The sequence below is a fragment of the Thunnus maccoyii genome, chromosome 9 (genome assembly GCF_910596095.1).
Source record: "Thunnus maccoyii chromosome 9, fThuMac1.1, whole genome shotgun sequence".
NCBI classification, from domain to species: Eukaryota; Metazoa; Chordata; class Actinopteri; order Scombriformes; family Scombridae; genus Thunnus; species Thunnus maccoyii.
In genome coordinates, this window is record NC_056541.1 from 13,089,921 (window position 1) to 13,102,985 (window position 13,065).

General features: G+C 40.7%; 2 protein-coding genes across 2 annotated transcripts; both read right to left on the reverse strand.

Moving 5' to 3' along the window:
* Positions 1-17: 17 nt before the first annotated feature.
* On the reverse strand, positions 18-4,294 carry LOC121903447 (pyridoxal (pyridoxine, vitamin B6) phosphatase). The gene is made up of 2 exons (XM_042420459.1): positions 3,497-4,294; positions 18-1,194 (listed from the first exon to the last, which is right to left on the reverse strand). Exons 1-2 carry the CDS (start codon positions 4,092-4,094, stop codon positions 848-850), a joined length of 945 nt encoding a protein of 314 aa, XP_042276393.1. The 5' UTR covers positions 4,095-4,294; the 3' UTR covers positions 18-847.
* A 3,892-nt stretch (positions 4,295-8,186) lies between these two features.
* Positions 8,187-12,995, reverse strand: LOC121903445 (UDP-glucuronosyltransferase 3A1-like). The gene is made up of 10 exons (XM_042420457.1): positions 11,702-12,995; positions 11,420-11,521; positions 11,178-11,298; positions 10,666-10,829; positions 10,288-10,452; positions 9,758-9,966; positions 9,463-9,608; positions 9,252-9,337; positions 8,725-8,944; positions 8,187-8,606 (listed from the first exon to the last, which is right to left on the reverse strand). The coding sequence occupies exons 1-10, from the start codon at positions 11,781-11,783 to the stop codon at positions 8,339-8,341; spliced, it is 1,563 nt and encodes a 520-aa protein (XP_042276391.1). The 5' UTR covers positions 11,784-12,995; the 3' UTR covers positions 8,187-8,338.
* Between the last annotated feature and the right edge of the window lie 70 nt (positions 12,996-13,065).

Consider the following 13,065-nt stretch of genomic DNA (forward strand, 5'->3'; position numbering starts at 1 on the left):
AGATGAACAACACCATATTTAGAATTAATTTTAGGTATTTATTGTAGTTATTGTTGCTGGCATGCTCTATATGGTAAACATTAACAACATTGAACTTTCACAACAGTGCAGTATGACTGGCCACCATGAATGTGTTACTGGTTTTTCTAACTATGAGACTCCGTTAGCAGTTTCGTTACTTGATTAGATGAATATTAATTTTGGCACAAGTAGTACAGACATGACAGAAAGGCCAAAAGTGAAAACACACTTCACCTGTCTGGCTGGCAGATTGTCGTATAGTCTCTACTAGAGCTGAGAAAAAGCTTACAGTTTGTTTTTATTCTCCTTTCTTGCCATGAATTAAATCGAGGAGAAGCCACACAACCAGGCAAACACATATGAGAAAACAACTCTGCATCATTAAGTACTTGTCTGCCTTTTTAGCGAGAAATGTTAACAACCAGCTCCTAAACACATGAATGCCGTTACAGAACCATTCATGGTTTTACAAAAATACCTCTGGGCGTTCAAAACCCAATATCAAACACAACCTATGAACAGAATGCAGTATATTCATATACACACTAACAGCAACAAGGAACTGTCAAGTCACAAATGGGCACAACACTAGAAGAAAAACACTGAGGTATGCACTGAATTTACTGGTTATTTTGGGTAGAATATTCTGTCCTAAGTCTGTCCTGGTTACAACATAAACAGCGCTGTGTTATTTAGGAACATTTACAGTATCCCTGTCACTTCTGATAGCTGTGGATGGGACTGTTTTTGCAAACGCTGGACTACACATTGCACTTGAAATGTAATAGAAGCAATCTACGCTCCGTATTGGAGGCAAAAGGACTCGTCAATTGGTCTGTTCGTCCAGTTCCTCAAAAGCGGGCAAGAAATCGGCGATGGTGTCCACCACGTAGTCGGGCACCAGGCTGTGGTTGGTGGACAGCTCGCTGTTCCTGTACTCCTGGGCCTCCTCGATCTGAGACACGCCGGTGAGAGTGAGCATGGTGTCCAGGCCGCAGTTGGACCCGAACAGCATGTCTGTCTCCAGGCGGTCCCCGACCATCAAGCACTGGGCGGGGTCTACCCCTCGGAACTGACTGGAGATGCACTCGAACATGAAGCGACTCGGCTTGCCGATCACAGTAGCCTTCCGACCTGAGGACACCTCCAGGGCTGCAGTGAGGGACCCAGAACCTGCCGGAGGGGGGGTGAAGATAAGAGCAGGGTTAAATATATACTAAGTGAATCACCTATATTCCAAGTAGGTCTGGGTGCAACTGACTTATCACTCATCTACAGTCGGCCACTTTGTCACACCCATGCAAGAGAGATAGTACATATAAGTTAACGTCTGTTACATTTAAGTCCTTGCCAAACGAGTTTACTCAACGCTGATTAAGCCTATCACCGCCAGATAAATCTGTCTGTACTTCACATATACATATACACATATACAGAGTTTTAAATCTCATGTCTGGTGTGACATTCCCGCGGTCGTTTGGCTGTTAATTGTGCGGCTCTTCTAGACTTTCCAAATGTTATAGGACAGAATTGATCAAATTCTGATGGTGAAACAAGTCATTTTGTAGGGATTTTGTGATGCTCAAAATAATTGAGCATCACAAATACTCTCACTGCCAGAAGGGGGAGACAAAAGTCCTGCACTCCAGCTTTAATTGTTAAGAGATTGTCCAAAGTACTTATTCTGTGCAAAAAACATAATTTTGAAATTAACTGGTTATCTTCCAAACTTAGAGTCTTTTCAGTACAAAATTCCCTCTTTGTGCTTCAAAGGACAGTGTTGGCTGAGCCACAGCAGAGGGATAGTGACTCAAAGACTTTGGAAGATACCAACTTTTATTTGTTTATTTGTTGTTATTTGCCTAATTGTTGCAGCTCTACACTAAAAATGCTTTTTGAACAGGACAAAATAATTTCAGGGAATACAAAAAAGTCGGTTTACATGTGTGGATGAAGACAGGCTTGAAAAAATGTGAACCTAACCTTTAACTTTTGTGAGAGTACTGTAACAATGGTTTTTGCATGTGCTAACCTATTAATCACATATACTTTACTTCAGGCTTCATTACTGCCAATAACTACTTTTTTAGATTTCTGAATGCAGTACTATTTTCCAGAGAGCCACTGCTTTAAATTTATTTCAATGCAACATAAAGATTAACTTATTACTTTAGTTGCATTGCTCAAAGGTCAAAATGGGCAACAGTCATGGGGCCTCATACTCTTATTGGCCCTAAAGGACCCAGATTCACTTTGTGTCACTTGGTGTGTGGTGTACATTTATTTGGGAATATACACAATTAATGTAAAGTGTAGGTCCTGTATTATTATCTAATCCCAGAGCCTCCCTTGTCCCTGTGCCAAGCAGTGTTAATACCTGTAGTATTTCAGTTCATGTTGCCCTTATAGTACATGAAGCATTTTCATTCATAAAAACGTCAGCGTTCAATCAAGTTGACACAAAAAGACACATTGTAAACCTACAGCCATGTGATTGTTATCTGGGACTTTGTGCTTCATACAATGAATCTGCCATGTGTAGTCTGCTGTGTGCAGTGTTCAGGGTGGGTCCTTTTAACGTGACACAAAGCTCAGAGAACAGGAGGAACAGAAGTCAAAGGGGGCCCGCGGCTTATTTTTGTCCTCATATCCAACCACCGGTAATCATTCACAGTGAAAACCACGTCTTTGTAGTTTTGACAAAAACAAGTGTGTAATGCAGGTGACATGCAGCAGGTTGAGTGACAAGCTTATGTTCATACGGTATTTTGCAGGTTAATCTTAACTCTAAAGGTCTGGTGGTTATGATGATTAATATTACTGACATCCATGTGTAGGTATTTATGTTACTTCACAGGTAAAATGTAACTAGAAAGGTGACCAGTGACTGAAATTAACAGAAGGGATAATAAAAACTAATTGCAGCCTTTTTTATTTTAATCTGTAGTGTAATTTTCATTTCTACCACTCAGTCTCCACCAATGATTCTTTTAATTGTGAACACTGTGTTTGTTTAATTTCAGCTGTGTGCCATTAAACAAACATTGTTCTCTCTAGTTGAGTCTACTTTGGTTGTTGGTACATCATCAAACCATCAGAGTTGTGATGCAGTCAACATGTTCGTCAAGCAGCAATTCTGCTGTCAAATTTGCTCTAGTTTTCTAATCTTACTGTAGATTTATTATTATTATTATTATGTCCTGTGCAGCTGTGTCAAGGAAAATATGATTTTAAAAGATTAAGATTAGACTCAGTATTTGCAGATACTCTGGACACAAAAACATGTGATGAGGATATTCCTATTTTTAAGAGTGATGAGAAAGAGTGAGACAGGCTTTTCAAATGGCTCTAGCTTAGGGGCCCCCAGACCCCAAACTATAAATATCCAAAAACACTGCTGAGGTCTTGAACTAGACTAAACTGGGCAGTATAGAGAATAAATCAAGCTTAAATAAACCGATCATCACCACCATACCTGGCAGTATCCTTCCACCGGACAGAGGGTGCCAGGGGTCGTTGTCGGTAGCCAAGAACAAGCAGTCCGGGTCCCTCAGGTAGCACGAAGCTTTGGCCAGTTTGAGAAAAGTCAGTTTATCATCATGTCCCACCAGCACTGCCTTGACGTCCGGAGCCAGGGCGCAGTCGTAGATGGTGGCGTCCGGATCGTCCGCCTCCTCCACGCAGGGGATGCCCGCCGCCTGCAGCTCTCTGCGCAGCCCGTCGCAGCCCATGACGAACACCTGACCGCGGACCTTGACGACGTCTCTCAGGTAGAGAGCCGAGCAGTACGACGAGCTGAAGATTTGCTCCAGCATCACGTCGGTGAAGCCCAACCGGTAGAACTTGTGCACATAATTCTCCCGGGGCCTGGTGCAGTTGTTGGTGACGAACACTACGTTTTTGCCCTGCCTGATCAGCGAGCTCACCACCTTCGCCGCGCCCGTGATCGCGTTCTCTCCGTGCCATATGACCCCGTCGCAGTCGAAGAGAAAGAAGTCCTTCGCCTCCAGCAGATTTCTAATCTGCGGACCTCGAATTTTCTGGCAGCCTTTGAACCCAAAGGCGCCTGCCATTCCGGCTTTTTCCTCGGCTTCTTCCGTGTTTCACCCGCTAGTGGTTCCCCATGTCGAAGACTGGTGCATAATGTGGCGAAGTCAGCGGGGAAATGATATGAAAACAAATCAATGTCAGGAAATCACATTGCAGAGTCCTTGGTGCGGTTACATACACGGACAGTGGGGCTACATAAACATTGATGTCTAGCCATGCCCACCTTGTCAACACCGACCAATCAAACTGCGCCGCTTCAACCAATCAGGTTCGTGTTTGTTGCAAGCCCTTAATAAGCAACATCCTCTCAAAATTAAATTGCGCCCTCGTGGCAGCTGATGGACATCTTAAAATATAACATTTAATAAAAACATATATATATATGCACTTAACATTTAAAAATAGTGCTATGCCGAGAAAGAAGGAAAAAAATAGACTTCAGTTGTTTAAAGTCAGTTTTTGAACTGTAAGTTTATGAATGTATTATGTAAAGTCACCTGTTTCAGTATTTTTCTATTGTTGATGGTTCCCCTACTGTATTACTTAAAGGATAGGTTCACAACTTTTCAAGTCTGTCATAAAACATCAGTCAGGAGTCCATATAAACACTGAAAAAGGTTTTCCTCGATGTAATCATTCCTCCTGTTCAGACTGGCTATTAAAATGGGCTTTCGGTGTAAGTGATGGAGGCCAAAACCCACAGTGTGTCCACAGTCATTTTGTGCAAAAATGCATTTTAAAGTTGATCTGAAGCTTATATGAGGCTTCAGCAGTCTGAGTTAGTCATCAAGTGGATATCTGCCATATTTACAATCTTTTTAGCATCAAATTCCCTTTTTGTGTTTCCTCAGACAGTGTTTCACCGTTGAGCTGCAGTGGAAGAATAGTAAACAAAGGAGGGATTTTGGCACTAAAAAGACTGTAATGCTGAAATATATCTACTTGATTTGACTCATTTGGACGGGTGAAGCCTCATATTAGCTTCAAATAAACATTTAAATACAGTTTTGTACAGAAGCAAAAATTTCATAATCATAAGTGCATTATGAAGGAATCTTCTACTAATGGCCAGTATGAACAGGAGGAAGATCATGGGGGGGACCCTCTTTCAATGTTCATTTGGGCGTCTGACTGTTGTTTTAAGACAGACTTGAAAAATTGTGAACCCGTCCTTTAAGTCCTCATGTTGACTTTGGGACCTTCATACAAACTTAAACCCTTAAATGGATAAATTGTCAGAACCATTAAAATGAAACATGTATTGTAGGAAAATATATATTTTTTAATAAAGCATACTATTATTATTACTAGTAGTAGTTGTTGTAGTAATGGTAGTAGTAGTAGTAGTACTGATGGTGCACATGAATTCCTTCTGACAAGTGCATCATTGTATATTTTAAATACAGTTGGGTATGCAATCTGTAGTAATTAATTCTCTTTTATTCATCATCATACTCTCAGTTGCCAGATTATTAAGTACACCTAGCTAAAACTAAATCAGACTAATGCAGCCCTGCAATAAATCATACTTTCATTAAGGTTATACTGTAATGTTCAGTTTTTTATGTTTTGTCCACCCAATCTATATCATTACAGACAATACAATTCAACACACCGCAAACTAAACATTATAACCTTCATGTTATAGGGTTTTATTGCAGGCTGTTGTGTTAGACTGCATTACTTTCAGCTAGGTGAACCCCATAAACTGGAAAGTGAGTGTATTTTTGTGCATTTAAAATCTCTACCTGCAAAGGAACTGAGTATAGCCATTAGAAAAATGTAATGGTTTAAATCTAGTGAAGCTTACGTATAACTCTTAAGTTTCACAAAATGTTAAAACATTAAAACATTAATGCACTGATAGTAAATTACCAGTTCCTCAAAATTGTACTTACTGTATTGTATTTATTTATTGATTGGGATAGTGTGCAGTTTTAAACATAAAAGATGCACTGCACCAGAGTTAGCTCAAAGCTAATTTCCATCTGCAGTCCCCCACAATCAAAACATACAACAGCACAACAACAAACAGTACAAAGCAAAAAACACAAAGAACACACCATACAAAATACAAAGATACACACAACAGCACATCACATACACCCACAATGTCAATTAGGAATTAATAATGTAAACTTCATCATCCGAAGTCACACTCTCAATTCAATCTTTTTCTCAAGTCACTAGATGGGGCTCTAACCCACAAATAATGTAGATTTTAACTTCAGCACACAAATGTTTTTTAAAGGACTGCACACTGTGTCTCGAACTAAGTCATCAAACCGTTGTTGATGTAAAAAAACAGACTTCATATGCATTTCTATTCTACAACTTTCTATTTTTTGTCCAGTTCTCCTTTGTGTATTTAGACCTTACAACTGTAGGAAATTACAAATGTGTTGGTGCATATATATGTAAACCTTTTCAGCCTATATTTTAAAATTCACACATCATAATACATCACCAACACATACAGTACAGTATATTCATGTAGTCATACTGTCTCACTCCCATGGAAACCCACTGCACCAGTTGTGGGAGTTTACAAGAGAGGCTGTGAGATTTTTTTTTTTTCAAATGTCATCCATGAAACCATCATTGTATTGCTTTGTCACAGGCTAATCTCTTGGCATTCCACAATTGAAGACATTCAGCCACAAGCTTTACTCTCAGATCCAAAAGAACTAATTCCCTTCTTCAGTCTGTAATTCATTATTACTGAGGCACAACTCATCAAAGCAGGAACATGTTACTAGAGCCATTTCACAAAATATCAGCCACAAGCATGTAGCTGTTATTAAGTTATCCTTTTGTCCACACAAAATTACTTATACAAAATGTGAAATGCTTTCACGTTGGAGCCTTTCTCACTTCAGAAGAGCACAAACTTTCTGCTTCAATTACAGAAATCATCTGAGTCATGTCGGTCGTATACAACCTTTACAACACTATTTAACATCTACATGCTTCATTTTAGCTGTTTTACCTTGTACACTACCTTGTAAAAGACATATTGATGCTTTTATGTTTGTTTGGTTTTTTTTCATAATTTAGTCTTGTTTGGTACTACAGGATACCTGCAGTAAAACTCATGATTGCAAATCAGACTCACACTGAAAGTGACAAAAACAGAACTGTAAATGCAGTGCCTAACTTTCACTTTTGGGACATTTGTTTTTTCACTCTCCTCTGCTCTACTTTGCTTTGGTGTATTCCTCTTCTGCTTCATTACAGTTTGCTTTTCTATTTTTTTCCCCCCCATGTCATGTCATGCTTTGCCCTGCCCATTTTAGATTGCGTGCGAGTGAGAGGAAGACTCACTGGCACCTGCAACTGCCCGACAAACAGACAAATGAAATGAAGAGAAGGAATGAAGGAACGGACAGCTGAATGGACAAAGAACAAGCTGTCCTAATTGGTCATTATTTCCTTGCTAATCTATATTTTCCTCCCTACTAACCCCCAACACAGATGTAAGGAGTTGGAGGGAGGACAGAGCAGAAGGGGGAGGAGGGGGGAGGCGTCTTCCAAGTAATGGTCTGCTCTCAAAAGTGGCTTGAGCGCTGACCGTGAACATAGCTGTGCGCTTTTGTGCCCTGTTCAGGCAGGGGAAGGAGACTCAGTGGTAACCAGCAGAGGAGGGTGTGGGGGTCAGAGTTGAGACTTGCAGGTGGTGCTGGTAGTTATAAACCGAAGAGCCAATAGACCATAATGCTGCCCCAAACACACACACACACACACACATACACACTATTCTATGTATTCTATGACTCCAGCAGACAAACAAAGCAGCAGACAAACATTCATTCATCTACACTAACATGGCTTTCTGCCATTTGGAAGCCTGCAACTATACAAAAGCATGGCTCAGTTAGTGTGTGTGTGTGTGTGTCTGTGTTTGTGTGTAGACAGTCAACCACCCCTGCTTGCAACACAGCCAGGTCAAAGCATCACAGAGGTGTTGGACAGTGTGGCGCTACTGTCCAGTACAAATGAGGCGTCTGTTAGACATGTTGGCGCTGGGAGGGGGGAAGCAGGATGCTGGACATTATAACAATTCCATTGAAGTGAAACTGAAAATACAGAAAGTGAAACGCACACAAAAGCAAAAACTGCTTTGAAAAGCATTTTTTCCACACTAATATTGACCCCATGTTTGAAATTTCAAGTTAAACATTTGCAGTATATAATAAGTACCAGATATACAAGTTACATAAAACTGAGGTATTAATCCAAAGTTTCCCTGAGGCAACGCTCAGTGTTACTATTGTATTTTTCGGTGTTTATCTCTGCTATTCTTGTTCCTGCAGTAAGTCCAGCAGAGAGCTACAGGTCCAAGAAGTACCAGCGAGAGAATAAGCACCAGGTCCAACAGGTATCTCTGGTACCATGGCTGCGTCAGTGAGGCCGGCCTGAGATGAGTTCCACCTCCACTGTGCAGAATGTGCTCTACCCACTGGATAAGTCGAAGCGTGGGAGGGACAGGATGTGATTTGTGGATCCTGCTAAGAGACAAAGCTGAAGACTTGAACCTAGAAAAGAAGAAATATTGGGATAAAATAAAGAAAGTGAAACAGAGAGTAGCTGAAGACATCTAAGTACTCTACTGGCATCACAAATACTGCCTGTCTTTCCATGGCATCCGCATACCTGCTGTCCTGTATGAGTGTTTGAATAGTGGAGCGGAGCAGTCCCCTGCTGATTTGCGTGGGGTTGATGGTGAGGCCCAGTCCCTTTGCTTCAGCCCTCACTACATTATCAAACTGGTCTCCAAACAGAGGGATTCCCAGCACTGGAACAGCGTGGTACACTGCCTGAAGAAGACTGTTTTGTCCACCGTGGGTGATAAAGAGGCATGCTTTTTTATGGCCTGGAAAAGAGAGAATAATACAAAAAAATGTCATCATAAAATGGATGCAACAATGCTGCCAGAGTAGTACACGTAGTACTGAAACAATTAGTGGAATAACGAATGAGTCAAACAAAATTAAATTAACAACAACTTTAATAATCAATCATTTAAGTCATTCATCAAGTATAAATGCCAGACAGATGGTTTCACTTACTGCAGCCCACAATAAACAATCTAGTGACAAGCTTTTTGGCAGTCTTGCACATAATTTAACCTGCATATCTGTTTGAGAAAGATGCAGTCCATGGCGAGTGGATAAACCTACCCAGCATATCATTCAGAGGGAGCCAGTCCAGGAGCCTGAGATTGGAGGGTTTGTCCAAGTGAGGTGGCCATTGCTTGGGGTCATACCTGCAAGCAAAATACCGTTTAGGAAGTTTAGGAAGTTTTTTGGTATGTTTTCCCTATTTATATAATCATGAATATTGAGATATATGCCACAAAAATTTTTTTTAAATGTTGTGACACACTTTTACCTCCAGATCACCCCCTGAGGAATCATGGAGAAGCCAGCCACCAGCTCCACCAGAAGCGGGTCCACAGAGACTGAGGAGACCATAGATCCCAGGGTCACAACAATGAAACCTGCCTCTCCGAAATTGGAGATCCACAACTCAAGATCCTGAAGGGTCCAGGAGGTTTGGGGGATGGGAGATGCAGGATGAGAGAGAAGGTAAGGCAGGGTGAGAGAAAAGTTGAGAGGAAAGCAGGGAAGGTAAGAACAGGGAATCTTACATGACATATCTGTATTTATTTATCAAGAGAAGAAACCTGATCCAGAGGCTTTGCAGGTTTATTCAGCAGACCCCCAACCAGCACAGTGAAGGGCATAAGAGGCTGGGGGAACTCCAGAGAAAAGTCATTGTTGAAGGCCCACAGTTCAGCTCTTTGGTGTAACTCCTCCAGACCACCAGGGGGTGAGCCTGACTCCAGATGGCGCTCAGCTACGTCCCTAAACATCGACCATACAAGTTCCTGACCTTTCAATAAAAGACAGAAGTCACGAGCAGACAATTGAGGGCACCAACATTGTCTAATAATCGTTGTGATAACTCAGCATTAGCTTAACACTTACTGACAAGATGCACATGACACTCATACATGAGAAAGACGTGGAAACAAGATGGATTATTCAGGAGAAATATCATTAATAAAAGATTAGAAAAAAAATTCCTTGGATAGTATGACATTCCAGATGCTAACAATAGTAGAAGAGCACAAAAATGGAATGGAGGAAATTGAGCCCATTAAAAAAACTGTATGGATTTGTTAGCTGAAAAAGTCAGTAACACCATTCTTACTGATAGGAGCCAGAAGTGAATAAAAGAGGTTCTTGGCACGACCCCAGAGGTCCATGTGGTCAGACAGCTGGGAGCAGAAAACTGGGACGAAGGAGACTGAAATGGGGAGGGCGATGGACAGAGGACCATTCAGAGTGCCAGGATAGAAAGCTATATAGCGGACACCTGGAGTAAATAAAGAGTAAAGTGCAGGAATGTTTGAGTTGCCGTTGATCAGTTGAAAAAACAAAACATCACTATGAATCTGGCCATTAATTTGGTTAAATTAACATATTGAAATACATCTGCAATCTGCACATTGTAAAAGTGGTAAGGTCTTAGTAAATAATATATCGTGGTAATAATGACACAAAACAAAGTGATATGAACAGCAGATACCAAGTTTGTGTGCCAGGATGAAGGAGCAGGGGTTAAAAGCATCAAGAACAGCGATGTCATAGCGTTCCCTCTGGAGGAAAGTTATCATCTCTTTGTCCCCTAACAGCTTGTCACACTGATAGGACAGGTGCCCCATGAAGCTTAGAAAGTTATTAAAGTTATCCCTGAGAGAGAGAGTTAGGAAGAAAAAAATGAGAGCGTGAGTAAGATAAAGACAAACTGAATGAGGCGTGGGGAGTGAGGGTAAAATCAATTCGAATCAAATATAATGCTGTTAGAGTAATAATTCACACTGATCCCTGACGTTTCAGACTCTAACACAGAGACAAATTAGGCATTATTATAAGATAAATTCAAGAGCTTTAAAATGTTGATGTAAAACCTGACTCAGTATCAAAACCAGATTTGGGAAGCAAAAAAGTCTCCATATAATCTTGTAACATAATTACCAATCTAACAGTCTTTATCTTTATCTTAATCTTTATCTCTACTAAAATAAAATGGTGTGATACCTTCCCAGTAAAAACTGTGTTTGTTGCTCCAAAAACCAGCCATTGTATTCTTTAATGTATTCTTCTCCTAAGGACCAGGTGCTGGTCTGGTAACTGTCTGCACGGCTTGCATAGGAAAAACCTGGCAGAGATGTGCAATAATTTACATGAAAATAAGAGTGACTACATCAGGGAGAAGATGAGACAGAAGGTTGTGCAAAATATCTTTCGGCAAGTGTGTGTTTCAGCATGTGCATGTGTACCTGTAATAATGGGGTTTCCCAGTTGTAACAGCATGCGGACCTCATGGCCGTGCTGGTGCAAGTTATGAGAAATCTCATCTAATAACAAGTAGTGGCTTCCTCCTGTTGGAGAGGAGGAGAGAGACAAAGTCTTGTACAGTAACTATACTATTACATACTACATTAAAACACATATAATACACATTTCTTTCTTGAGTAACCAGCCTGGCAAAGAGGTATTCATATTTCTGGACAAATATTTAAAATGAATATCTCCATCACAATCACTGGCCCCCTACTCACCAATTAGACACACAGTCAAGATCTTGGCAGACTGAAGTACTGGAAGAGCCAGGAGAGAGCACATCCAAAATACAATTCCCATGTTGTCAGTACCTCACGCTGACCTGCATCCAAGTCCTCTAATAGTTCCGTAAATAGTCTTCAAGTTCAAAAATAAACTGTAATAAAAACCATATGAACAACAATTCTGTCTGTGAGAAAGTTTGCCTTTTCAATTGTGAAACAAAGTTAGAGTCTGTAAGCGAATGGGGCAGACACGCGATCCGGAAAAATTTGCACAAAAATGTAAGAAAACAAGAATCCACAACAAATCAAGAGGAAAAAACACGGGATTACCAACGTAAAACTGAGAAAAATGACATTCTTGGAAAAATCATCTTGTCAGTGCACAAAGTTAGGTCCTGAAAGTCTTCTTTTTGATCTCATGTTTGACTCTTCTTTTAAACAGTCTGCATTGTCAAGTTGATAAGGGGGAAATTCCGAATCCTCACTTAGTGTACCTGGAACACGGTATGCTTTGTCTTGTCCGACGTTAAGGCGCTGATGTACAGTATTCCTGATTATTCAGCAAGTTCTGGATGCCAGTCTGGGTGTATGATTCTGCCTACATGACACATATGAGTGGCTCTGTTTTCTCAAAAAGTCACTCAGGCACTCAGAAGTCCAGGAGCACAGGACCTGCAGTGATAATTAAAGGGAGGGAACAAGGGACGGGGGAAAGGGGGGCTGAGGGTTCTCCAAGCCCTTCTTGTATCAAATTAGATGAATGGAAATGTTAACAGGAAATGTCGGGGCTGTTTGTTTTACAATTGAAATCATTTTTTACATGATGTTTTCCATATTATATTTTCTAGAAAAGAATGTTAGATTTGACTGTTAATTTGATTTGACACCCATACTTAATTTAGAATGATGCATTAATACGTTTTTTTGTTTTTCGAAAGCTAGCTAGATTAGCTAGCTAATAACAGCGACACTCCTCTTTTATTTGCTTGTACATATATGTATTTTTTTTTTTTTTTTTCTGATCAGCTTGCATTGGCTTTATTGGTATACGGGCAGCAGTGTCTGTCAAATAGAGAAGCTAGCACAACATATCTCTGCTGAATGGGCTACAATAGGGTTATGGGTGCCCTGGCAGGCTGTTGCTGGCAAGTCAGGCTTGACATGTAGGTTATCCTGGACAATGCACTCATTGTAGCCGTGACCAATGCTTTTCTGTGTCAGAGAGGTCATTAGAAAAACAAGTGAGTCAGAAAAACTGCTGGAGTGTATCAGAAAAAGAGAGCGAGTCAGAGGGGTCAATCCTGCCATCACTGATGTTATTGTTGTCATTTCAGTGATGATGTTATTCCAACCTTCAT

What these genes read in the sequence shown, in the direction of transcription:
- LOC121903447 (XM_042420459.1), bottom strand. Translation starts at nt 4,094, where the DNA reads ATGGCAGGCGCCTTTGGGTTCAAAGGCTGCCAGAAAATTCGAGGTCCG. An exon ending in CGGTGGAAGGATACTGCCAG is followed by an intron (nt 1,195 to 3,496) that starts GTATGGTGGTGA and finishes CCCCTCCGGCAG; the next exon opens with GTTCTGGGTCCCTCACTGCA.
- LOC121903445 (XM_042420457.1), bottom strand. Translation starts at nt 11,783, where the DNA reads ATGGGAATTGTATTTTGGATGTGCTCTCTCCTGGCTCTTCCAGTACTT. An exon ending in CTTGACTGTGTGTCTAATTG is followed by an intron (nt 11,522 to 11,701) that starts GTGAGTAGGGGG and finishes CCTCTCCAACAG; the next exon opens with GAGGAAGCCACTACTTGTTA. An exon ending in TTCACTTCTGGCTCCTATCA is followed by an intron (nt 9,967 to 10,287) that starts GTAAGAATGGTG and finishes TTTTATTGAAAG; the next exon opens with GTCAGGAACTTGTATGGTCG.